Source organism: Podarcis melisellensis (genome assembly GCF_964234715.1).
Source record: "Podarcis melisellensis genome assembly, chromosome: 7".
NCBI lineage: Eukaryota > Metazoa > Chordata > Lepidosauria > Squamata > Lacertidae > Podarcis > Podarcis melisellensis.
This window is the reverse complement of record NC_138539.1, coordinates 15,886,908-15,913,512: the sequence shown is the minus strand read 5'-3', so window position 1 is coordinate 15,913,512 and position 26,605 is coordinate 15,886,908. Positions and strand designations below refer to the sequence as shown.

Here is a 26,605-nt window from a genome sequence, read left to right as displayed (position 1 = left end):
AGTTTTTAACCCGAGGTACTATTTCTGGGTTAGCAGAGTCTGTAACCTGAAGCGTCTGTAACCTAAGGTACCACTGTATTACTAAAAGAAGAAGAAGTGGTGTTATGAGCCATCAAACTTCGGAAATACACTTTCTCCAAAAGGTTTCCACAATTTTGGCCACTAGTGTACACTTCTTGTTGGGCCTTGACTCGGGCCCCATCCACCACCAGCCTGTGGCCCTCAGATGGTTCCCTGGAATGGAATGTGGCCCTTAGCATAAAAAGCGTCTTCTGCCCATGCCTCACATTGTGTTTTCGGAGAAGCAGTAGCTCTCCAGGGTCTGAAGGAGATTTTTTTTTTTTTTAAAAAGTATTGCTTCCTGAGATACTTTTAGTCAGAAAGAGTGAACATTGGGGCCACCCTCAGGGCACTTCGCATAAACGACTTCTCCCTTTGTTTCTGAGGAAACTGTCAGGTTTATTCCATTGCCTGAGGTGCTCCTAGCAGCCTGTTTGTGGCCATTTCTCACCCCATGCCCACGAGACTCTTCACGACAATCCAATCGAAAGAAAAGATGAAAATCGTGGAGTCCCTTTCCCCCCAATCCAACACTTTTTCTCTCTCCCCCTCAACAACTCTTCTCTCACATCTCAAGTAAATGTCACTTCTCACTAAAGACATCCATTCTTCTGCTAGACAGTCTTTTAAAAACTCCCTGCAGATTAGACAGTGCCGTTTGGGGAGAAAGCAAGTCTAATGTCTTGTGACAATGAATCAATATGGATTTGATTAAAGCTTTCAGAAAGGCATCTCGAAGCATCTGCACTGCGTGATGCATTCAGGGTTAAGCCGATGGCTTTTTATATCCCTCCGTCCAGCGCTCTCCCCGGGAGATGGCAGGAATGGATTCAACGCCGTCTCGGAAAACTCCAAGATCAGCACTTTAAGAAAGAATTGCGCCATGCGCAGAGCAGTAATTCAGAACGTCCCGAGAGAAACATTGTACCAGGTAAGTGGGTGTAGGTTTGCAGAATAAACCTATAAATGAGTTAGGGTTTAGGGCCATTACCTATGGTTTTCCCAGTAGTGAAGTATGGAAGTGAGAGCTGGACCATAAAGAAGGCTGATCGCGAAAGAATTGATGCCTTTGAATTATGGTGCTGGAGGAGACTCTGGAGAGTCCCATGGACTGCAAGAAGATCAAACCTATCCATTCTGAAGGAAATCAGCCCTGAGTGCTCACTGGAAGGACAAAGCATGAAGCTGAGGCTCCAAAACTTTGGCCACCTCATGAGAAGAGAAGACTCCCTGGAAAAGACCCTGTTGCTGGGAAAGATGGAGGGCACAAGGAGAAGGGGACGGCAGAGGACGAGATGGTGGGACTGTGTTCTCGAAACTACCAGCATGAGTTTGACCAAACTGCGGGAGGCAGTGGAAGACAGGAGTGCCTGGCGTGCTCGGGTCCAAGGGGTCATGAAGAGTTGGACACAACTAAATGACCAAACAACAACAAAGGACCATTACTTGATAGGGAACCAACATGTATTAGGGGCATTGTGTAGGGAGTGTCATCTGCTTCCTTTTTTGCATTTATAATTGAATCTATCAAATTCACACTTTCTGAAACAAGAACCAAAACACAGCTATCTTTTGAAATTTGTGCTTATCTGAATCATGTGATGTAGTTCTCCGATCCGAGTTTGCAAAAACGCATATATTAGGGGAAGGTGTGCATGAAAATGAACCTATTTGTGAAAAGGACATAAAAATGCACTATGTTCGGGGAAATCGCTTGCAAAAATGTGTACATTGGCAGAAAGTGTATATAAAATGGGCTTGATGCAACAATGGTCTAATTCTGTGTAGGGCATACTCACATGTTCATAACTGTTGCAGTAAAGAGGGTCAGAAGTTGCAGAACCACAGATATCTCTGAGTGAGCAACTGGTGGAAGTGAAACAGTGTGTAATTTAAGGTTAAATCTGTTATCAGTATGTCAGCTAGGCAGGGTATACACGGAGGTGTCACTTAGCAAGCAGAGTTGTATGATCTCTACTGAGAAAGCGAATACGCTAATTGGCTGTGTAGTTTTGAGGGAGTTCCCCCCTGTATACTTGGTTGAATGTCTCGCTGCTCTGTACATGGCCTGAAGTCAGCAAGGCAAAACCTCTCACTCTGTTTCTCCTCAAATTATAGATTCTTTACTATCCAGTTTCCTTAACAAAATATTATCAGGGTGTCTTCTTTCTCTGGACTATGCTTGCATTATTTACGTGACTGTGCTGACAGCGATTTGCTCCAAAGAAGTTTGAGGACAGACTGCAACTTTTAAAAACTTCTGCCCACCGTCTCTACCTCCTTTGCCTGAAGAGAGGCATTCCTCCTCTGTTCTGCCTCTTACCTGATGTGCTTGCTGAGCCAGTGGCCTGGTGAGCTATTGAGGAAGGACTTTGGTTCCTCAGTCTTAAGGAAAGACAGCTGTTAGGGTACAGGTTCGGGTATGGGAGGGTCTTCTGAGCTGAAGTCTTGTGACCACATAACACTGGTCTTGAAAGACCTACATTGGCTCCCACTGCCTTTCTGAGCAGAATTCAAAGTGTTGGTGCTGACCTTTAAAGCCCTAAACAGCCTCGGTTCAGTATACCTGAAGGAGCGTCTCCACCCTCAGCTCTGAGGGCCTTCTGGTGATTCCCTCACTGCGAGAAGCGAAGTTACAGGGAACCAGGCAGAGGGTCTTCTCGGTAGTGGCCCCCGCCCTGTAGAATGCCCTCCCACCAGATGTCAAGGAGATAACTTTCTGACGTTTAGAACACATCTGAAGGCAGCCCTGTTTAGGGAAGTTTTTAATGACTGATGTTTTAATGTACTTTTAATCTTTTGTTGGAAGCCACCCAGAATTGCTGGGGAGACCCAGCCAGATGGGTGGGATATAAATAATAAATTATTATTATTGACATTAACTTAGTTGTGGTTCCTGCATTGCAGGGGGTCGGACTAGATGACCCTTGCAACTCTCCACTTCTGTGTGAACGGCCCAAAAGACCACACAAGTCATATTATTATGGAAAAAAATGGTTTATAAAACATGATCAACATCCAACCTGGAAATCCACCTTTTAAAATATGGTACATTCATCTTATAAAACAATACTTCATATACAGCTTGTTTATGATATATTTCTACCATATAACATTATTTTTAAAAAATGAGCTGAATTAGGAAATTACATCCATGAGACCTCTCAACCTATACAGACGAACCTAAGAAACAATCTTTAAAAATCCACAGAATAAGAATGAAGGATGGGTCCAATATGAAACACCACATATGTGCAGCTTATAAATACACCTCCTCATTCCCTTTAGCTTGAAAATAGACAGTGTACAATCCATTCCTTCCTCTCTCTCTCCTTTGAAGGTGGAAACAGATGAAAAGCTTCCTATACTGCAATTCGGTCAGCATTAAAAGTTGACCAACGAATAATCTATGCAACAATTGTTGCAGGGCCGGCCAATATAATACCATCCAGTTGTTTTCAACTACAACTCCCATCACCCCCAGCAAACATGCCCAGTGATCAGGGATGATGGGAACTGCAGTCCACAGCAGCAGGAGGTCACCCCTGCCTTACTGTGTCCCTGCTCAGTTGAGCTCCCCATTGCTCTACACCTGGTACCAGGGCCGTCTTACCCATAGACACTAGGGGTGCGAGGCACCTGGGTGCCGGACTCTCAGGGGTGCCAGGCTGAGAGTCTGGGGCCCGAGAGTTGAGTCTGGGGAAGAGCCCGTCCGTCAGTTGGAGCACCACGTTGGGCTCTTCTGTTGCCGTGAGTTCGGGGGTGACCAATCCAGCGAGACGCTGAGGTGGCCAGCTGGCTCCGCTCTCCTGCATGCCTGGGACTGGGCAACCAGGGGGAGGGGTGCCAGGCAGATCGTTGCACCCCGGCACCGCATATGCTTAAGACAGCCCTGCCTGGTACACAGGGGCACTATTTTCAATTTCGTTAAAAATAACCAAGTATTTTACTCGGGGAGAGGGTAAGGTTTGCAGCATGGTTCAAAGGCTGACTTTTGTCAATATTTATTATTATTATTATTAACCCCCAAACTCCACAAATAAACCCCAAACACACAACTTTTAGAAGGTCCATTTTAAGAATTTTTGGGGCCTGGGGCAGATTCATATCCACCATGTGTGAGCACTCACACCTAGGAGAAGGGGTGGAATCGTTTGGATGGCAATATTTCATACCTAGGAAATGGGCCCGGCTGAATCAGACCAATGGCCCATCAAGTCCAGGATCCTGTTCTCACAGCGGCCACACAAATGCTTGTGGGAAATCCACAAACAGGATAGGAGCACAAGGTTACTCACCCTTCCTGTGGTTTCCAACAACTGGTATTCGGAAGCATTTTTAATTGAGTTTAGGGGAAAGATGGTGTGTGTGTGGATGTGTTAGAGCAGCCTTTCTCAACCTGTGGGTCCCCAGTTGTTGTTGAACTACAACTCCCATCACCCCTAGCTAGCAAGGCCAGAGCTCAGGGATGATGGGAGTTGTAGTCCAACAACATCTGGGGACCCAACAGGTTGAGAACCGCTGCGTTAGAGGTTGGGAAGGGAGGTTTTTTGGGGGCAGGGAGGCTAATGTGGAGCTGCCACTTGAAGAGGGAGCTGAAAAGCTCTTGTGCGTGAGTCAAGCAGCGCCTCACACTGCTTCGGATCCTGCTTTGTACCAGAGATAGAGGTGTTCCTGAGAAATAATCTGAAACTCGAGCTCTGTGTAGGCACTGGGGAAAAAGGCACGAGGCCGCAAACTGGGGTGGGTACATTGGCACTGCAAACACAGGCCTTTGCGTCTTGCTTTTGTGTGTTGAGTGTGAAGGCCTGAAGGAGAACTGGGTTCGAATCTTGCACAACCCTAGTTCCCAGTGCCGGGGAGGACCCTACTAAGCATGTTCAACAGGACATACTTAAGAGTTCCTATCGGGGGTTCCTGCTCACCATGCAAAGGCCAGGAGTGAAGGGGATGTTGGCATGGGCGTGAACATTGGCCCTGCATCAGCTACAACGGGGGTCAACCTGAAGATGCTGTGGACTACAGCTCCCATCATCCCTGATGCTGTGCTTGATGGGGTGATGGGAACGTACTATATTTTTTGCTCCATAAGACACACTTTTTTCTTCCTAAAAGGTAAAGAGAAATGTCTGTGCATCTTATGGAGCGAATGCGTGGTCCCTGCAGATGAATTGCCCAGGGGCGAAAAGCAGATTATGCTTTTTTTTTTTTTTGAAAGCAAAAAACTGCTCCAGCTAAGGAAAAGACACTAAGGCAAACAAGAGGGAAGGGAGTGTTGAAAGGAAGCAGCTGATCGGCAAGCGATCGGGGAGGGAGATAAGGGATGCTAGAGATAAAGGAGGCTGCCTGGGAGGGAGGAGGTAAAAGCCCATAGATCCTCAGGATTTTTGCATTGGGTCACCCCAAATTCACCATCACGTCCATGGCTACAGCCTGCAGCAAAAAAAATCACGCACCCACTGTTGTGTGGGGCCACAATGATGCAAAAACGTGGATCCACATGGATTCTCAGGATTTTTGCATTGGGCTACCCCAAACTCACCGTCAAATCACATGTCTGTGGCCCCAGCATGAACCACAAAAATCATACATCCACTGTTTTGTTCCGAATATTTTTTTTCTTGTTTTCCTCCTCTAAAAACTAGGTGCGTCTTATGGTCGGGTGTGTCTTATGGAGCGAAAAATAAGGTAGTTCAAAGCATTTGCAGTGCACCAGTCTGGCTAGCCTTGCCCTGCTCAGTTGGTGCCCTCAAACACTCTTTTGAGCATCTGCGTAAGAACTATGTTGGGGGAGCGAGCGGACAAGCAGCTGCCCCCAGGAAATGACACCCTTGTTCCCCACCCCACCCCACAGATTCACCATATGGGATGCTGCGGCACTGACCTCCCAGCAAGCGGGTCATCTGTTTCTACCCTTAATCTCAAACTGTGGCCATTCAAGTTAATAAATATGTACAACATTCTAGAGTTCAGTGAATATAAATAGCAAATATTTGTTCTGGTATTTCTCTGCACATCTGTTTGATTTCACTGGAAATCTTGGACGTCCTAAGATTCCAGATCAGGAGCTTAATGTAACAACAACAAAAATATTATTATTATTTTAAAATGATCTAGGATAGCTCTGAGCTATCCCAGTCAGACGTATAAATATAAATAAGCATAATATAGAAAAAACATTCCCCCTCCCAATCCACATACAAAAATGTAATCATTATTGCTAGCAGCAAGTGGAGTATGAAATATTGGATAGCTAAAACTATGCGCGCCTCACTTTCACCAAATGGATCTGGTTTCCGAGCATTTCTAAGAAAAGCTTCTGGTATAATTTGTACATTGAGAGGCTGTGGAGGAACTTGACCACCTTCCGGAGGCCTTGGATCGTCGTCTTGGGGAAATGGTATGTTTTCAAATGCTTCAGCCCATACGTCAAGCCCTTGATGGTGTCTTGGTCTCTATTTTTTACTCTCCACAAGCTGAGGAGCTTGAGAATCGGCTCGGAAGATTTGCACAGCCTCAGAATGCGGTCAATTTCTTCCTTCCCCACTTTCTTCCCTGGAAAATTTTCCATCAGGATGCTGAGCTGCTCAAAGGTGATGTTGAGGTGGCCAATGTGTTTTGAGACACTGTTTTCACAGTGGTCAATGCCTGCGAAAGACAAATAGAGAAGCTGGTTTATTTCGTGGACTAACGGGATCCTAGAGTTGGAAGGGAGCCGAACCCTCTGCAATACAGGAATCTCAGCCAAAGCATCCATGACAGATGGCCATCCAACCTCTGCTTAAAAACCTCCAAGGAAGAAGAGTTCATAAATAAATGTGAGCTTGCTCAGTGTATGCATACACCGCTCTGCTTGTATAATGGTCTTACCTTGCTTAATGTTCTTGACCGCAGTGTGGCCATTGTTCTGCTCCTTCCATAATTTCAGTAACTGAAAGGTCTGTTCCTGAGGACTGTGCCTTTGTTTGAGCCTTTCTGTAGTTTCTGTGTTGACCTTTATGCCTGGCAGACTATCCCTTAGCATGTTCAGCCAGTTGGGCGTGAGTTTGGTTGGAATGGCAAACCTGAAGAATGCTTCCTCACATAAGGTCACATCTAAAGAAAAAGAAGAAGAAGCGTGTTGATCTTTCAAAGTCTGTCTGGTCTGGATCAGCCATCCAAACATTGCACCTGTGCCCTTTCGAAAAGTATAAAAAATCCCCAGTATTGCTCTACCAAGGCTGCAGTCCTCTGCATGCTTACTTGGATGTAAGCCCTATTGAACACAATGAGACTTGCTTATTGAGTAAATAAGCCTGGATTCTGTGAAACTACACTTTGACCTGTGTTATTTATTCATTAAATTTATATGCTACCTTTTCCTCTAAGGACCTCATGGTGGCATAAATGGTTCCATCTTTCCTCATTTAATCCCCACAACAACCCTGTGGGGTAGGCTCAGGTGAGAGATGGTCCATAGCTGTCAACTTTCCTCTTTTCTTGCGAGGAATCCTATTCGGAATAAGGGAATTTCCCTTAAAAAAAGGAAAACGTTGACAGCTATGATGGTGACTGGCCCAAGTGAGCTTCATGGCATGGGGAGATTTGAACCCAGGTCTCTCCCTGGTCCTGGTCCGACACTCTCATTAGTCTGCATAGAATCTTGGGGGTGCACCCCCAAGCTTGTGGCTTCATTCTGTAGAAAAAGACTGCTCAAGCAGCCCAAAACTTTCTCTTTGTTAAGTTAATGGCTCTCACGGTCAGGTGTATCTTCGCATGACTAAAGAGTACAAGTGACTGGTTGCTATGGAAACTACCAGCTGGAGGTACTTTCCAGAGTTGGAGTCAAGCAATGCCTAGGGACCCAAAGATTCACTACCATAAGCTAATGAAATGATTTCAGAAGTGTCACTCTGGATGAGGAGCAGAGCTGCTACACTAGCTTCACTGCCGGTGGATTGCTGTTGTTTAAAAGAAAGGATGAGCGAGGCAAAAAGAGGATTAGATGAATTCATGGAGGAGAGGGCTTTTGATGTCTACTAGGCATGATGACTGTGATCTGCCTCAGCAGTTGGAGGCAGCCATGCTTCTGAATATCAGTTGCTGGTATTCAACATAAGTAGGGGAGTTCTCTTTTACACAGGCCCTGCTTGAGGGTTTCCTACAGGTATTGGGCTGGCCACTGTGGGAATAGGATGTTGGACTAGATGGGCTGTTGGTGTGATTCAGCAGCCTCTTCTTGTGTTCTTATGGTGGTGGGAAGGTTGGCGCAGTGCAAACACACTGGCAGAATCAATCCAGTGTTCCTGCCAGCGTGTTTGCACCATTCCAACTTCAGCTCTTCTGCGTTCCCTCGGGTTAAGCAATGGTGACCCACCTGCTGGGAAGGTCATGTAGCAGTTCTGCCCCACCCAGCAAGCTACATGGAGAACAACTTCTACTTCACATCAGTCAGCTGAAAACTATTCCTTGCTTTGAAGCACAAAACTTAACTAGTAGAAATACAACAACTGGTAAACTGGCACATACCGATTCCACATTTCTGATCTGATCTGTCGCTTTTTTCTCCCTGGCAAACATTGTCACGTGTGGCGTCTCCCTTGCGCACCATTTTGAGACCCAGCGCGCTGCAGTTGGTGTGCTTCTGACAAGCTTCCTTGGATGACGTTTCATTGGAGAAATAGCCTTCTGGGCATCTCTCGCAAACCGTGTCACTTTCAGGGGTACCTAGGGACAAAAGAAAGAGACAATAAATATGCTTGGCAATCACTTTGTATACAGCACTTCAGGGGCTTCTTATATATATGGTGAAAGGCAGCATGAAAGACTGAGCAGAAAAGCAATCAGATAAGTGCCTGATTTTTGTGTTCCCAAAGATTCTCTTTCAAAGGGGGAAGCTCATTTCCCAGGACAGCTTCACCAACTAATGTTTTAAATCTCATCTGCTTTGTTTTTGTAAATGGCACATTCAGAAGTCTCACAAGGGACAGTGCATGCCCCAAGGCACTGAGCCACTTTCAAACGTAGGTGGAAGACAGCATTATTTGCCAAAACGTACTTCCTAATGTTAGAAAGTTCTTCCTAATGTGACTTCTGCATGTCTAAAGCTCCCTACATATTTAAAACTAGCCCATTAGGCAGTTTTTAAATGGGGAGTATTCAGATATGGAATCTGGACAAGCAAAAGGTTCACATGGAACTTGGTTGGTGCAACAGGACACCACATGCTGTGGGCAGGCACCACCTTAGTTAAATGAACATGGGACTGGTGGGGAGCAGCAAAAAATAAACCCCAGAAATCCAACTCTGATACTCCAGAGCTGGTCCAAAGTTAACTCCGCTCAGACAGTCGGGAAAAGTTCCTTGGCTACTAGGTTTGATTCCTATGGACCAGCCCAGCATATACCTGCCCTGAAGTCCCACCACATCAACACACGATGAGCTGCCATTTTATATTTCTCACAGTGACCCAGAGCAGGGCTGGCCCAAGACATTTCAGCCCCTGAGGCACCCCCTTCTCCAGTGAAGAATGGGTGAGTGAAGGTCTGAGTCAGGAGCAAGGGTAGGAGGTGTGCTGCCAAGGAGGAGGCAGGGTCAGGAGACCACCTTGAGTGGAAGGATCTACAGGGCCAGAAGATCCAGCCTGCAAGGAATGCAGTGGCAGTAACAGCTATGGTGCACTCCCTGGAGTCTAGATCTTCTGCCCCTGCCAGGGAGGGCACCAAGATATGGGTGGTCTTTTTGCCCAAGGTCTTTTCAAACCTGGAGCAGAGCTGGCATTGCCCATGGATGATGGCATTTCTTTTCGCAAACTTTGAAGGAATTCTTTCACCAGAGCACTGAAACCAGTGCATTGGATAACTCAATGAAATGCCTTCTTTCCCTTAAAATCTGGCTTGTCACGCTCACATTCGATGTGGCATGCTAGCCATGTGTTATAACCTGCTGGGTGGCTTAATAAACCCAGCCTGTGCAGGCAATCTGGATTTAACTCAAATGAAGGGTTTATCAAACACCTGATGGTCTGTGGTTCGTGGCTGCAAATTGGACAGGGCTGATTTAAGCCCCTTCTGAGCGGCTTCCCATTCCGACATAAATGGCGATAGAATTAAAACAGGTGTTGCATTTTTCAAATCAAGCTGGCATTTTCTGCCTTTCCTATGTAAATGAAAGCTCTTGCTTGCACTTAGTTGATATAGATTTGAGCTAGAGTATGAAAATTAGAGTTCTGTAGGTAAATTATGCTGCTGGACACACTTAAATGAGTTTCCAAAGATTTTAAAGGTAAGGAATAGCTCAGGAATGTGACACAGTGAAGAATATGCATCGATTCGCCTCTTTGGGCCTGGCTGGATTATTGTATGTGCCCTAAAAATACGATGCTAATATTTAATAAAAAATAATTCTAAAGAATGCATATTTGATTAAACTGCTGTTGTAAAGCAATCAACACAGAAGGTGTTACGTACGGGTGAAAATATTTTTAGGATCCTGGAGAGCAAGAAAGTTGGGGTTCTGTCCTTTACTAAAAGATCTACAATGATGAATTAAATGTGCAGTTAGGGAACAAATGCTGTCATGGTTATTAAGATGCATAGCTTCTCACAGAAAAGCAAGAATTGTGATCCATCCATATTCACTGCAACAGAAACTCTAGGAGTATATCACCCTGATTGCCAGTAAATTTCTAGCCTTCAATTCTAGTGTTCACTTTTAAGCTCATAAAGAACATGGGTTGAGTGGTCCCTGTGTGAGTTACCCTCTGTTCTATATTTCTTTGTCAACGGTTATGTGCAGGAGCTAGCAGCAGGGCCTTTTCAGAACTGGCCCCACTTCTGTGGAATTTCTATGTCAGGGTAGTTCACAGCATTAGTCTGAATGCAGTCAATGGGTTGCATTCAATCTTCCAGGAATGGATCTAATGCTTGCATACTCCTTCCTTCCTATGCTCCTTCCTTCCACTCTTCAACTGAATGGCTTAACACATTAATTCCTGGTTTGATCAAACCATAGTTTCCTGTTACATCCAGGCTGGCAGATTATGGTTTCAGCAAGGCCTTTGAACTAGAATTGCTTACTAGAACAAAACCAGTTTGTAATCCTGGAATGGAGGGACTGCTTAAATAACAGCCTAAAGTTTTTTTGCACAACAGGAAACAATGGATTGATCAAACCACACATGAGGGGGAGGGGAGATCAGATGTACACGGGTCTCTTTCCCAGTCCCCAAAAATGAATGAATGAATGTATTTTGGAAGAATGCATTACATGAGCTCATGTAAATATTTTTATATTTCCTGTTTAGCATGCTTAAAGCATTCAATCCAATGTCTAAAATGTAGCTGTAGTTTAAAGTACAATTTATGAGGATTTTAACACCTCCGGACATTCTGGAAGCCACTTTATATGCAGCTAGCTAATATTTTTGCAGTAAAAGAAATATATTAAAAACCTACACTATGCATCTGGAGTTGAAATGAATTAGGAGACTGGTTTTCACTCCTCCTTAGCTTCACAAAATGATGAAACTAGTATGTGCCGGGCCATTTTCAAGCAGATCCATAAAGTTTCTGCATATCCTTTTGTTGTCGTTTCTAGACAAGGATTCCTTTAGTCTTTATTTTCTAGATAGTGCTCTTCGGTGGCAGTATTAATTTGCATCAATAAAGAACATGCAACCTCTTTTATCTCATAGAATCATAGAGTTGGAAGAGACCACAAGGGCCATCGAGTCCAACCCCCTGCCAAGCAGGAAACACCATCAGAGCACTCCTGACATATGGTTGTCAAGCCTCTGCTTAAAGACCTCCAAAGAAGGAGACTCCACCACACTCCTTGGCAGCAAATTCCACTGTCGAACAGCTCTTACTGTCAGAAAGTTCTTCCTAATATTTAGGTGGAATCTTCTTTCTTGTAGTTTGGATCCGCTTCTCTGGAGCAGCAGAAAACAACCTTTCTCCCTCCTCTATGTGACATCCTTTTATATATTTGAACATGGCTATCATATCACCCCTTAACCTCCTCTTCTCCAGGCTAAACATGCCCAGCTCCCTTAGCCATTCCCCACTCCTGTCTCCCCCCCACTCCTGAGAATTACTGGCTGTGTGTGTGTGTGTGTGTGTATGCTTTTCTAGGAGTATCTATTTGCGACATTGGTAATTAATTACTGCCACACATTTGCAATGACTTTTGCTATTACACTAATATTGTTATAATTACTCTCTGGGTGCTCTATCAGTCCGCACTTCTGCTGTTTGTCAAGGCGCACAGAGGCTTGAAGCAGCACTCTTCCCCCATGAAAAATGTTATTAGTTATAACCCATAAATACTGCATCCCAGATAATGTCCCTGTGAATGAGGTCAATCCATCATGTTTCTCATTAGAAGACAATTTGCTGGTGCCATTAAATTACCCATTACAGTAAGAGCAGAACATTTTGCTACTGTGAGCAACATCACTTTTGGCAGCAGTCCAGCGAGATGTTTAGGAGGACAACGGCTGTTTTTCACAGGCGTTGCAATAAATTTGCAATCCATGCGTTGCCTCTGGGTGTATTCGAAAGTTGAAAGCTATGCAAGGGTCTCTGTGAGAGCTACACAACTGTGTGTGTGTGTGTTGGTTTTGTAGTTGCACCCAGCAGCAAAACCAGGATGCTTTGGAAAATTTTGACTAGGCTGCCATGCACAGCTGTTGGGATACATTTGCCTTGCAATCCATGCAGGCAATTTCATAACTGTGAACCAGGGATATGGGACTTGAGGCACTTCTGGTCTGCAGCTCTCATCATCCCTGACTATCAGCTGGGGCTAATGCAGAGTTCAAGTCCAACAACATCTGGAAGGCCACAGGTTCGCTATGTAAGCCAGCCTTGCAAAAATAAAAAGTCCACTAAAGTTAACAAACTACCAACCCCCAACCCACCTCCTGTCGTTCCAAAAAGCTGTAAAGGAGCGCAAGCCAAGATGCCTTACTCTTTGCATCGTTGAGTCAGCACGACTCCATGCACCAGTGTCCTCTTAGGGCAAGGAAGGAAAGAAGAAGATGCCGATTTGCATGGAATCTGTATAGGCTGATTCATATGCACAGCTGCAAATTTAGAATTGGTAACTGCAATTTAAATAGCAAGGCAAGGCAACTTGGTGTTAGGGTTCTTGCCATTTGCAACAGGATTTGAACGGGACAGAGGACTCCTTTAAAGAGGAGGCTGTTCTCTGAAAAGCACGACAGCCCTCATATACATCTACTTGACTGCTTTGATCTGGGGAACGGGCGCTGTTTACAGCGCCGCAGATTTGTTCTGCATTTGTATGAAACTGACCTATTCATGTTGCATGCAGCACATGAACACTGGAACTCCCTGCCTATTGACACCTTTGATTTTCAGTTTCTGCTAAAGTCGGTTTTGTTCAGGCAAGCCTATCCAGGCATGTGGATGAAAGCCTGCGTGCGTTTTAATCTGTTTTTATCTTAACTGTTAGTTTTAATTCTATTTTGAGTTTGTTAAATACTTGTTTGTAAGTTGTCCTTTTATTCTTTTCTCTTTTTTGGTAAGCAGCTTATAGGTTCTATTTGCAATCAAACGGTACATGCATCTTGTCTAATAAATAAAACCATACAGTTGTTGCCCCAGGCTTGGACCCTTAAACTGAGCAAGTTGTCTGTGAGCAAAAGTGTTTCAGCCTCTCTGTATCCTGACCCTGCTGTCTGCCTCAGACTGCATTCATCTTCCTCTGGCACTCAGGATCCTTGTTGGCATGCTCCGGATCCTGACCGCCAGCCAGATTATACCACACTGACACTGAATCCTATGCACCCCAACAGGAGTTTAGCACAGCTAAAGGTGCCCCTTTGTTTGAACCTCGCAACAACCCTGTAGATCAGGTTGAGAGACTGGGACTAGCCTAAGGTCACCCTGTGAGTTTCATGGCCAAGCAGGGATTTCAATCCAGCTCTCCCTGTTCCAACACAGGCTTTCACTAATTGATCTCCCTTATATATAATGCTAGTGATCTGTGGTACGCTGAAGGTCCTGTGGGGGGGAAAGCACATGCAAGAACCCATTGTTTCCCAGTACAGTGGTACCTCGGGTTAAGAACTTAATTCGTTCCGGAGGTTTGTACTTAACCTGAAACTGTTCTTAACCTGAAGCACCACTTTAGCTAATGGGGCCTCCCGCTGCCGCTGCGCCGCTGGAGCACGATTTCTGTTCTCATCCTGAAGCAAAGTTCTTAACTTTGGGGCCTTTATTTCTGGGTTAGCGGAGTCTGTAACCTGAAGAGTCTGTAACCCGAGGTAGCACTGTATACCAAAGGGTGTGTGTGTAATCTTCCTGGTCTGGTTTCCTGGAGGAGTTTCTTCCTCACCCCAGGCGAACAGGCACAAGGCCATCTCTGGGAAACAGACACATACCTTTCTCAGCAACGCCATATCCCGGCGGACATGCTGTGTGCTTCAAGCAGAATTCCAGTTCGAGGTACCGCCCTTCGATGCACTCGCAAACACGGTTCTGGGTGCTGCTGCATTCGACTTTCTCGTATTGCAGCTCCTTGCACACCACGTTGCAGTACTGGCACTCATCGTTGTTGTTCCATTCGTCTGCGTAGAACTGATCTGGGCAGGGGGCACACTTGGTCTTCGACGAAGTTGTGCAGTGCTGCTCGACGTAGGTTCCGGGGGGACACTGGTCACACAATATCTGACGGGAGGTTTCCGGGTCGTAATGGAGGTACTTTGGGGGAAGGTCCTCCTGGACAGTCCATTTCACAGATATGTCCAACAACTAGCAGAAGAGACACAACACAGTGTTTTAGGTTACGGGTTGGCAACACACTGGTGGTATAGCTGTTGCTGTTTACATTTCTCAGAGGCATTGCCCTTAAAGCCAGTAACAAACAGGTATCAAGAGACAGGGGGACACCACTAAAAAGGCCCTGCCCCTTGTTGTCACCCTCCAAACACCCCTCGGAGAGGGAACTTGGAGAGGGTCCCCTTGTTTTGAGGGCAAATGTAGGGAAATTTTGAATGATGCAGTTTTGTTTGTGTGTGCCATCTGGAAATCAGCCAAACAGTGAAGGACGTGCAACAAGGCAGAGATTCATGAGGGACAGGAAGTGGGCATCTTAGAAATGCTCATATACAGTACAGAATCCTTCACATAACCTTCAACTTCCTTTCTTAACATTAATGATGAAATAATTTTCTGCCATAGCAACTCATATAACTTACAGCACTGTTAAATAGCCTGTAGTACCCTTAACAAACATTGTGATTTTGTTGCAAAGTTCTGGTTAAAAAACCTACAGTTTTCATGTTTTCAAAAATATCCCAGGATCAACAGGGGGTTTATTGTCCATCCCTCACCTCCCCATACAGAGAAAAGGATTTTGAAAGGGAAAATGACATTATATTGATTTCCTTTTCTATTGGATCTTTCACACCATTCTCCAAATGGAAGTCAAATGACATTTGAGCTCCACCCACTCGTGTGAAATAAATGTGGATTTGGATGACAATTGCAAAGACAGCCAAAGCTCCTACAGGCATCTTTCCCTTCAATCACAGCCTTGTGAAAGTAAAGAAACTAGTTTTTCAGCATACAAAAACATTATTATATGTCTTGGCTTTGGGGTTTCACGCAGACCACAGAAGAATGTTTGGATTTACTGAAAGAAACAAATAAAGCAGTCTCTGTTTTGCATCACAAACACATCCTGGTGTCTCCTTTGCCTTTGAAAAGGACTGTCGAAGTCTGGATGGGATCCAAAGTCAAATCTCTAAACTCTGCAATTCACTGATTAGGTAGCCGTGTTGGCCTGACAGAGTCAAAATATATATATAAAAAATTAAAAATTGTCCAGTGGTACCTTAGAGACCAACTAAGTTTGTTCTTAGTATAAACTTTCGTGTGCAAGAAGCGTGCATGCACACGAAAGCTTATACCAAGAACAATCTTGGTTGGTCTCTAAGGTTTTCCCAGTAGTGATGTATGGAAGTGAGAGCTGGACCATAAAGAAGGCTGATTGCCGAAGAGTTGATACTTTTGAATTATGGTGCTGGAGGAGACTCTTGAGAGTCCCATGGACTGCAAGAAGATCAAACCTCTCCTTTCTTAAGGAAATTAGCCCTGAGTGCTCACTGGAAGGACAGATCCTGAAGCTGAGACTCCAATCCTTTGGCCACCTCATGAGAAGAGAAGACTCCCTGGAAAAGACCCTGATGTTGGGAAAGATGGAGGGCACAAGGAGAATGGGACGACAGAGGACGAGATGGTTGGGCAGTGTTCTCGAAGCTACCAGCATGAGTTTGACCAGACTGCTGGAGGCAGTGGAAGACAGGAGTGTCTGGCATGCTCTGGTCCATGGGGTCACGAAGAGTCGGACACAACTAAACGACTAAACAACAACAACAAGGTGCTAATTTTCCAACAAGGTGCGTCTTGCTATTCACTGCTCTACATAATTCAGGTGCAAATGGAGCCCAAGATCCATTGGGCCACCAATGTTTTTCCAGCAATGGGAGACCAGTGAGATCTCAGAAGCAGGATATACAGGGCGATAGTCCTTGCCCCTGTTTGTTTGTATCCAGGATCTAGTTTCCTGATATCTGTGGCTTCTAAACCTGGATCTATTTTTCACCTGGGTTTTTGCCTTCCCCTTTCCATGCCAGCATGTTACCGAAAACCCATGAGGGGACAGAAGCCCACCCCAAACCAGTGACCCACTGGCTCCTTGCTGGAAAGTGACATTTCCCCCTTCCCTGAGGGTTTATGTCTTTCCTGGGGGTTTTATGCCATTTTCCTGCCACCTTTTCCCTATGCAAGTCAATGGAGAGAGGTATTTATCTGAGGGAGAAAATGCTGTGTACCTGAAAACCTGTTGTGGGGAAGCTAATCCCCATCAAAGACCCTTGGGGTAACATGTTTCTTGCTGGGAGATGGATACTGCCCTCACTTTTTCTAAGAAACCATGCTCTTTTTTTCTCACACACCCCGATTCCTAATGTACCCACCCCAAAACAGTTCTCTTTGCAGGGGAACCACTGCAGCTGTCAATCTGAAATCTGTCAGGAATCATCCCCTCAATCAGAAGAGATGTCCCTGTGAAAGGGATACACACACACACACACACACAATTTATGTCGTTTGATCTGCTAACGAGAATTGTATTTAGAGATGACTTTAAATCCTAACATCATTCTAATAATGAATTCAGTTTATGCAAACTACTGGGTGGTTGATTTCTGTTCTTCTTTTCATATTGAGTATACTGTTCTTGGTTTTTAATGGGGCACAATCCACTGAGAAATGGGGCTTATGCAGGGGAACATACCCAGTGGGCTGAGTCCCATTTTAAGAAGCAGAAAATCCCTTTGTCCTAAGTGTTTCTATATGGTTGGCAATAGCAACTCACTGAATACAACAAGATCTACTGAATGCTCACATGAAGCAAAGCTGACAGATAACAGGAAGCATTCAAAGTTATCTGATCAGCTGTTGCTCCACATTGCACAACTTCTAGGTAACATCAAACATCACTTGGGTTGATTAGTCACCAGGTAAACTATTCTCAGCTATGAGATCACTTTTAAAATGTATTTGTAGGGTTGTAATCGGTGCATATCACACTCAGAGAAGACCCTTGATGTTGATGGACACAATTCACTTAGGTCTATTGATTTCAATGGGTTTACTCAGATTATAACCTACTTGACTGCTGCCCATACATTTTGGATTCTTAGCTTTCCCAGAGTGGGGCATAAATAAATGTCTCCCTAATGTACATCTGAGAAAGGCTAAAGTGGAGAAAAGGGTAAAGGAGATTGCAAAAATAACAGACATTCCAACCCATTGATTTTGAGGCACACTTGGCAGTGTCAATGCTCAGTGGATCTCCTTACGAGTGAAGGAGCTGTCCCATTCTCTTTAACAGACATCTCCACACATGCAATGGGAGCCAGTAAGAGACATTTGCCCAGTCAAAGAGAAGAAGAGTTTGGATTTGATATCCTGCTTTATCACTACCCGAAGGAGTCTCAAAGTGGCTAACAATCTCCTTTCCCTTCCTCCCCCACAACAAACACTCTGTGAGGTGAGTGGGGCTGAGAGACTTCAGAGAAGTGTGACTGGCCCAAGGTCACCCAGCAGCTGCATGTGGAGGAGCAGGGAAGCAAACCCGGTTCACTCTTAACCACTCTTAACCACTACACCACACTGGTTGGGCACAGAAGATCCACAAACTGTGACCATTTGCACCAGGAGAACTGGTGGCCGAGCAGAAATTGCAATGCTCCAGAGATATTTCTCCATATGATCATTTTATGGGAAGATTCCAGGGACTGTACCTTAAACTTTCTGCTCTGTCTGCCACCAGTACCTGTTCCACATCCACCTACCACCCTTAGACCATCAGAGCACCACGATAGATAATCCAGTGCTCTCTGCCTATGTAAACCCCATATATCCACACATTTGTGCAATATATAAAATTAAACATGGTATCTGACAAACCAGTCCAGTCTCACAGATTTGCTCCTGTTCTATCCAGCCCTCCTCTCCACAGACTGTCCTGACAATATTAAACAGATTCGTAACATCTGCAGTGGCCTAAGGAAGGGCAGAACTAGGAGATTTACCGTAGATGGCACCTATTTCTTGAAAATGCAGCATATTAATTCCTTCCTCTACCTTCTACCCCAGAAGCCCGGAATGTCTCATCCCTTGTTAAAACTGTGCAGCCCACTACGATTTGAAAGCTAGCACGCTTACTGAAAGACCTGAAGAGGAAAAGTCAGCCAGCGGAGAACAGAGAATGATATCAACGCTCTGATCGTGTCAGTTCCAAAGCAATCGTCAGTCTCTGGGCAAGGACTTACCACAAGTGTGCAGCACAGGAACTTGTTCATTGTGGTTGCTTTCAAACCCTCAGGGATCTGGGAAAGCAATCAGGCAGTTAGGGAGCGCTCTGGTCTCGTAGCAGCTTGCAAACAGTGGCCCAGCACATTAAAAGCTCGTTTATATATATATCTGCAGCCCCATGCAACAGGAAACCCTGGCTCAGCTTTGAATACTCATTCCTTCCCCACGAGCAATTTCTTTTTGATTTTTTTTTTAAAAAGGAACCTGTCGATGATTTCATGCAACTCCTTTCAGCGGTATTTAACCACAAGCTGGAAAAAAAAAAAGGAGGGAGTGTCAGGATCCGGGCACAGCGATGGGTTAACTAATTACTGTCTGGCAGTCACCGCCTCTGCTGTGTTACTGCCCACCCCTTTTCTGGGCAAAGAGGGGGTGTCCAAAACAGACTCACCTCCAGGACAGCAAGGGGCGAGTTATTCACAGCCTGGCTGCTCTAGAAACAAAAGTATAAAAATATCCTGCTGCAACCAGCTCATCCTTAAGGTGTCTTCCCTTTTTGGTAGTAAAGTTTTTTTTTTGCTTCCGATGCCCTGAACTAGAGCTGAAACGAGCAATCCTTCTCACTTTGTGATACATGGTTTTACACTTTATCTCCTGATCCAGTTGACAATGCTATGGAGGTCCATATTTTTATTCATGCATTCAAGACATTTTTTTCAATTATGTTTGACCCTACCATAAACCCTGTAAGGTAGCCCATTCTTAGTCCCACAGTACAGATGGGGAAAGAGGGTTAAGACAGCTATAGCAGGTTTTCTTTGGAATTAAGTACAGTAGTACCTCGGGTTAAGTGCTTAATTTCATTCCGGAGGTCTGTTCTTAACCTGAAACTGTTCTTAACCTGAAGCACCACTTTAGCTAATGGGGCCTCCTGCTGCCGCTGTGCCGCCAGAGCACGATTTCTGTTCTTATCCTGAAGCAAAGTTCTTAACCTGAAGCACTATTTCTGGGTTAGCGGAGTGTGTAACCTGAAGCGTATGTAACCTGAAGCGTATGTAACCCAAGGTACCACTGTATTTTTGTTTGGCTCATGTATCTTATTTCTTTGAAATCGTCAGAATAGAAATATCATTTCAAAATGATGATGGGTAGGAACATATCAGGGATGCTCCCTTATACCATCAGACCACTGGTCCATGTAGCTTGGTATATCCAACTCTGAATGGCAGCAGCTACTTAAGAGTTTCAGGGAGCGGACATCCCTGTCCTACCTGGAGATGACAGAGATTAAACTTTCCCTTTAAACCTTTAACACTTTCAGCATATAAAGCAGATATTCTACAACTGAGCTACAGTCTTTCTTTCTTCTGCTGAAATTGTCCCCCAGAGCTGATTCAGGATGAATATCCTATTCTCATCTCCCCCTTGGTCGTGTTTCCCTCCCCCCTCACAAGGCTGAGGAATTAAGCTCACAATTTCAGATAGGGCTTAATGTAAATGTTGAGATAAAGGTTGCCTACTACGTTAGATTCGTCTATCGGTGTTTAAATTTGTTCCTTCACAAAATAGCATAGACACGAACCAACTGTGGAAGATGGAAACTGTTTGAAAGTGGAATTTACAGACCTCCTCCAAACAAATGTACAGTTATCTGTCCCGTGATGTGGTTTGGGGGTTAGTGGGTTTGGGGAAGGTTCAATCTGAACTGGAGAAAAGCACGTATTGGCTAGTGCCCATGTTAATACCAACACTCCTCTACACAGTGAAGCCTGAGAGCAGTTTTGCAAGTGTTTCAAAAACGTAAATGCATGTTTTGTTTTGGGTTGTTTTTTTTTTAAAAAAATAATAACCCAAGGTGGATAAGCAAATATGCACAAAGAAATGTGTTACTTAAAAAAGAACTTGCGGACAGCTCTCTCGATGCAGAAAGGCTAACACACCTCTTCAGCATGGGAAGAAACTTGCCAATTCATCTTTCATCTTACTACTATGACTGCAAGCACAGGTTGAAGTAAAATGAACTCACTGTGACCACAAGGCTTCACAACAAGTCAGGCAGTGGGGGGGGGGGAGAGGGGGGAGAGGTGTTCCTCAGACTCTCTGTCACTGATTATTTATAACTCAGAAATTCTTCTCCTGCCCCCGCCCCCCGCTCTGAGTTGGTTCAAATGACCATTCACAAAAGGCAAATGATTCATATGGCCACCTTGACTCCAGCCTTGCTTTTTTTAAAAAAATATTTTTTATTAGGAAATTCAACAAGACATTTTATTTTTAAAAAATCATCCTTAATTCCCCCTATTTTCCCCCTCCCCCTCCCCATAAAGCACCCTCTCCCAGACTTCCCTCAGCTCCTCTCTCTGGTTTAACAACAACTGTTATTCTCTGCATGTTACAAAATTGTATAGATCCTTAATTTATCTAACTGGCTATTATCAATAAAAAGTTTGTGAGTGTTTATTCAAAACTTGCCAAGGAGTCCAGTTCATTTTGTTGTTTCTTTAAGTACTTTGTAAAAGCTTTCCATTCTTCCTTAAAATCACAGTTGTCTTTATCACGTAGTTTGTGTGTCAGTTTCACCAATTCCGCGTAGTCCATCAGTTTCCCTTGCCACAGTTCTTTAGTCGGGATTTCTTCATTCTTCCATCCCTGTGCTATTAGGACTCTTGCGCCATTGTTGCATACATGAAAATGTTTTTCAGTTTCCTTGCTAATAAGGTGGAACAAAGCATTGCTTGTAGGCCTGTGATTCTTTAAAGGGGCTGTTTTCATATTTTTTTTGCAATATACAGCTATTGAGGCTACAATTTGAAAGCGATCTCCAGTGTGAGGTGTGTGTGTGTGTTTATGCATGCATGTGTGTGTGTGTGTGGGGGGAAATGCCTTCTCTACTCTCACCTCTTGTGCAATTGTCCTGCTGAAGATCCTCCTCCTGCTGTTTTTACTTCCCAGCCCCATAAGAGGGGGATGGGGGAAATATACAGGATCCCATATCCGTTCCCCACTGGATTGGCGTGGTTGTGGGGACAGCTTGGAAGGATTTTCCTTGGGGAAACAACCTGAGGGGAAAGGTTACAAAACCTCTCCTTCCTTTCCTCTCCTTCCAAACTCCTTCTACAGCCTGAATTTCCAGAAAACAACAACAAGGACGCCTAAAAAGAATCACCAAGCTACACAGAACATGCAGTTCCGTCCTAAGACTTCAAACGTCATTGCTAGCTCACCTGACCACATATACCTAGGTTAGTCATTTGTGGCTAACGGATGAAAGGGAAAAAATAAGTAACTTTCTTCCAGGTTACAAAAGTGTCTTGTCTGGCTTCCCAGAGGTCTGTTCATATTTGCCATGATCAACCTGGTGTGCAGCTATTGACAACTCTGCTTATCATTATCATCACCATCATATCTAACCCAGATCTCTCTTTCCTTGGAAGATCACTAGCACGCACACTTGCTTCCGGCAGGAACCTTGGTTTTGGGATTCGCACCAGTTTAATGCTTTGAATTTCCTTTGACTTTCAGCTTTGATTCATTCACTTCTGTTAAAATCAAAGCAGGGCATTTTTTTCGCTGCTCTCTGGTCCCAACGGCAAACACCTGACCACAACCGCAGGTTCCGTAAACATCTTACATAAATCCCCGGATTCATAAACACCGATTCGCAAATAATGAAGCGACAGTAGTTTCTACAACATAAAGTTTTGACAGGGAAATGCTCTTCCCCCTTGCCTCGCCAAACTTAGCCCCCAGCATTCAAACTGACCGAAGGAGGGCAAGTCTCAGGAGGATGGGGGCGAAGAGGAGAAATATCATATAACCACATGTGGCCATGGCTATCCCAGGTGACTCAAAGGTAGGGATGGAGGGGGGAGTTTGGCTCAGTTAATTTTTTTAAGGCGAACCTACCTAATTTGCACTCCCTGAAACACTGCATGAACATCCACATACAAAATTTTGAATTTTGCAATGTTGTTCTCTAGCAAAGTAATGTGTTCAGAAATGGTGTACTAGGTATTCTAATAATAATAATAATAATAATAATAATAATAATAATAATAATAAATAATAATAATAATAATAATAATAATAATAATAATAATAATAATAATTTACATTTATATCCCGCCCTTCACAGCTGAAGCCGGGTTCAGAGCAGCTAACAACAATAAAGGTAACACAACATTCTAAAATCAATTCATTCTTAAATCAATTCAATTCAATTTAATGGCAACCATTGGGTATATCAATGCATATACTTGTGAAAAGAACATAAAAGTGTGTTATGTTGCAATTTTTTGCAAATTTGGCAAAACTGCATGCAAAAGTACGTACCAGTATATTAGTAGAAATTTGCACTGAAATACGAGTGAGGACTTCTTTCCCCCCAAACTAATGTGCAGATTAATTCTGCAATCCTAAAGCTGCTGCTGCTGGGAAATCCAAAGCCTACATGGGCAAAAAGGCTGTCAATGGCTACTAGCCATAATGGCTATGCTCTGCCTCCATGGTCAGTTATGCTTCTGAATACTAGTTGCTGGAAACCACAGGAGGTGAAAGGTTTCTTGTGCTTGAGTGTCAGGGCTGGTTCAGCTGCAGCTCAGCAGCTCAGAGATTGGCAATAAAGTTGATACAATACAAACAGAGAAACCTGCCAGAACTGATGATCGGGGCCTCCCACTTCCCCCCAATTCTCCTCCCCACCCGGCTGTTTCCCATGCAGTCTTAACCAGGGACGCGGACTTATAAAAAATATTGGGGGGGCCCGGGAAAGCTCATGAATAATAAATAAGCTCATGAATATGCAAATAAAGTGGCACCGCCTCCTCGTGAGCGAATAGGGGAGAGCCTGCTGCGCCTATTAATCAGCTCCAAAGGAAATTGGGTGGAGCTTTTGCTCGGGAGGGAGGGCAGGAGGCATGCAGCCCGCCCCTCCCTGTGCATTTTGGGCTGGGGGAGGGGCGGCGATGGCGCTCTGCTGGAGGGGCGCCGGAGATTATTGGGGGGGCGGAGCCCCCCCAAACGAATTTTTGAGGGGGCTCGGGCCCCCTCAAGCCCCATGGAGTCGGCGCCTATGGTCTTAACCCCCCCCCACTGGGGGGGGGCTGCACTCTCTGTGCTTGTTGCTCTGCTACATGCAAAAGTCGCTGAGACCTTGGAGACAAGGGAGGAGGGGAGCTGAATACAGTAGGACTGGCAGGCTCCTGTGAATCTGTTGCAGCCTCAGCTTTCCCCTCTTCTTCAGCTGCCTGTCCTACATCTGCAGTGCTTTCTGCCTCTTCTTCCTCTCTTTCACTTAAGCCTGTTGTTTGTTCAGCATCCAACCATTCTGCCTCCCCCCCTTCATCCTCTGACCTGCCTTTCATGTCCCAACACCACTCCCCTGGATCTCAGCCTTCCACTTTTGAGGCTCCTCCGGGGGTTTCTCTGGCAGGAGCCCCCCACCAGTCCACCCAGTCTCTGGCACCAGGTCCTGCTTGTTGGTTTCCCACAGGCATCCAGTTAGCCTCTGTGAGAACAGGATGCTGGACCAGACAAGCCCTTGACAGGCTCTTCTTATGTTCTGTTTAACTGCTCCTCCGAAGCCCTGCTGGGCTCTCAGCAGCAAGAGATAAGTGAGGTCAGCAGAGCTCTTGCTCTTGCACTCCTCCAGGCTTCTGAGTTTTATTCCCCTTTGTTAAACACTTTCCCTCCTACTGGGGACAATCAGAAGGAAATTCACAGGGCCAGCTTCTGAGAACATACTACAAAGGCCAACTGCTGAATTGCCTGGGCTGTAAGCATTCAACAGAGCTAGGTGCAAAGCTGTACAGTGGTACCTCGGGTTAAGTACTTAATTCGTTCCGGAGGTCCGTTCTTAACCTGAAACTGTTCTTAACCTGAAGCACCACTTTAGCTAATGGGGCCTCCTGCTGCCACCGCGCCACTGGAGCACGATTTCTGTTCTCATCCTGAAGCAAGGTTCTTAACCTGAAGCACTATTTCTGGGTTAGGGGAGTCTGTAACCTGAAGCGTATGTAACCTGAAGCCTATGTAACCTGAGGTACCACTGTAATGCCTTCTCAAAGGGGAAGAGACCCAGGTTGCTGAAGAAGTTAGATTTAATTTTTCGTTTTCCTGGAAATCTAAGAATGCTGCTTATTTTATCATTTTGTAAAAGCAGAAGAATCGTTCTAGAAGTCAGCGCATGAGCCCATCTTGGCACAGGGCCACCACCCAAGTCTTTTTTTGGACTGTGCAGACGTTGTCAGTTTTTGGAAGAAATACTGTCACGTTTGGCTTTGTGATGCAAGATACTAATCAGGCCTGGGCACTGTCAGAAACACGAAGGATTATGGATAACTCAGTCACTGCCAAAGGCAACCGCCTCCCTTTGGGTTGTGCACTGTAGTGCCTCAGTAATCATTTTGGGTGATCTAGCAGGTGTTTAAGCCATAGATTTTACTTGCATTTGCCATTCTACTTATCGGAATGGGTGATGGGAGGCCTTTGTTATGGATTTCCTACCAGATTTCTGTGAGCAGGCCTGTGTAGTTTACAGACATTTTTTATATTTTTTTAATTATTTCATGTAATGTATATGGTGGTACCTCAGGTTAAGTACTTAATTCGTTCCAGAGGTCTGTTCTTAACCTGAAACTGTTCTTAACCTGAAGCACCACTTTAGCTAATGGGGCTTCCTGCTGCTGCCGCGCCACCGGAGCACAATTTCTCTTCTTATTCTGAAGCAAAGTTTTTAACCTGAAGCACTATTTCTGGGTTAGCAGAGTCTGTAACCTGAAGCGTATGTAACCCGAGGTACCACTGTACACCACTCGATTGCAGAAAAAAACATCAAAGCGGTTTCTGAAGGAAAAGGAAAAGATAAAACAATACCATTATGTCTACAAAACTGACCCCTGCTGAAATCCCTCATGACTCAGAGAGAATCTGAGTTTTTGGAGGGTGTGTGAAGGACAGCCACCTATAGGGTTGCCATAGTTTGAAGAGCAAAAAAGAGGACACATTTGCCAACTTTTAGCTATGGGTTACTATGACGACTCTACCCATGAAAAAAAGAGGATGTGGTCAAAACCAGGACAACCTGTTTCCTGGGAAGCCTACTCCACATTCTCGGCAAATAAAATGACCTGCATGGAATCTTACTGCCATGTTATCTATGGAGCAGAAAAAGCAGCCTCTCTGGGTCACACGCTGAGAGACATCATCTAAAAACTATAAGCAGTCGCTTCTGCCAAAGTTTCATGAAACATGAATCAGGCATTGTTGGTTACACCCTGAAACCACCCAGTGCACAGTTTCGGGGTGTGAGGAACTTGAATTAACAATGTAGCTGGTGTGTAAGAAGTTATTGGAAGTTTGAGAAATAGGAACAGATGCTTCTCTAGCTTGGTCTAGCAGGAATCCCACACGAATGTAGGGGCAGTGCTACCAGAAAATGAAACAGTTATTAACATTCACTACCATTTACTGGAATAATACATTTAGGTTGCCTCCAGACTGTCAGTATTTTACAGGAGGGATCCATATCGGAAATTTAGGTTTGCACAATAGAGTGGATTTTAAAGCGCAACAAATCTACTTAAAAAAATTAGAACTTTTTGTGCTTCAGATGGGGGAATGCGCTGAAAAATGTGGGGCTTCAGTTACATTTGAAATTTTATTTATGTTTTAAGTTAACTTTTTTGAATGTTTCTACGACTGAATTTTTTAAA

General features: G+C 44.6%; 1 protein-coding gene across 1 annotated transcript; it reads right to left on the bottom strand.

Moving 5' to 3' along the window:
* Positions 1–5,485: 5,485 nt before the first annotated feature.
* TNFRSF11B (TNF receptor superfamily member 11b) lies at positions 5,486–25,805 on the bottom strand. Its single transcript, XM_081918903.1, has 6 exons — positions 25,788–25,805; positions 18,911–18,967; positions 14,450–14,819; positions 8,569–8,766; positions 6,931–7,155; positions 5,486–6,708 (listed from the first exon to the last, which is right to left on the bottom strand). Exons 2-6 carry the CDS (start codon positions 18,938–18,940, stop codon positions 6,320–6,322), a joined length of 1,212 nt encoding a protein of 403 aa, XP_081775029.1. The 5' UTR covers positions 18,941–18,967; positions 25,788–25,805; the 3' UTR covers positions 5,486–6,319.
* Positions 25,806–26,605: the final 800 nt, after the last annotated feature.

Excerpts from the sequence above, each read along its gene's own strand:
- TNFRSF11B (XM_081918903.1), bottom strand. The coding sequence starts at position 18,940 with ATGAACAAGTTCCTGTGCTGCACACTTGTG. Across the intron at positions 14,820-18,910 it reads TCCTGTGCTGCACACTTGTG|TTGTTGGACATATCTGTGAA; the intron begins GTAAGTCCTTGC and ends CTCTTCTGCTAG. Across the intron at positions 7,156-8,568 it reads AGATCAGAAATGTGGAATCG|ATGTGACCTTATGTGAGGAA; the intron begins GTATGTGCCAGT and ends CTTTTTCTTTAG.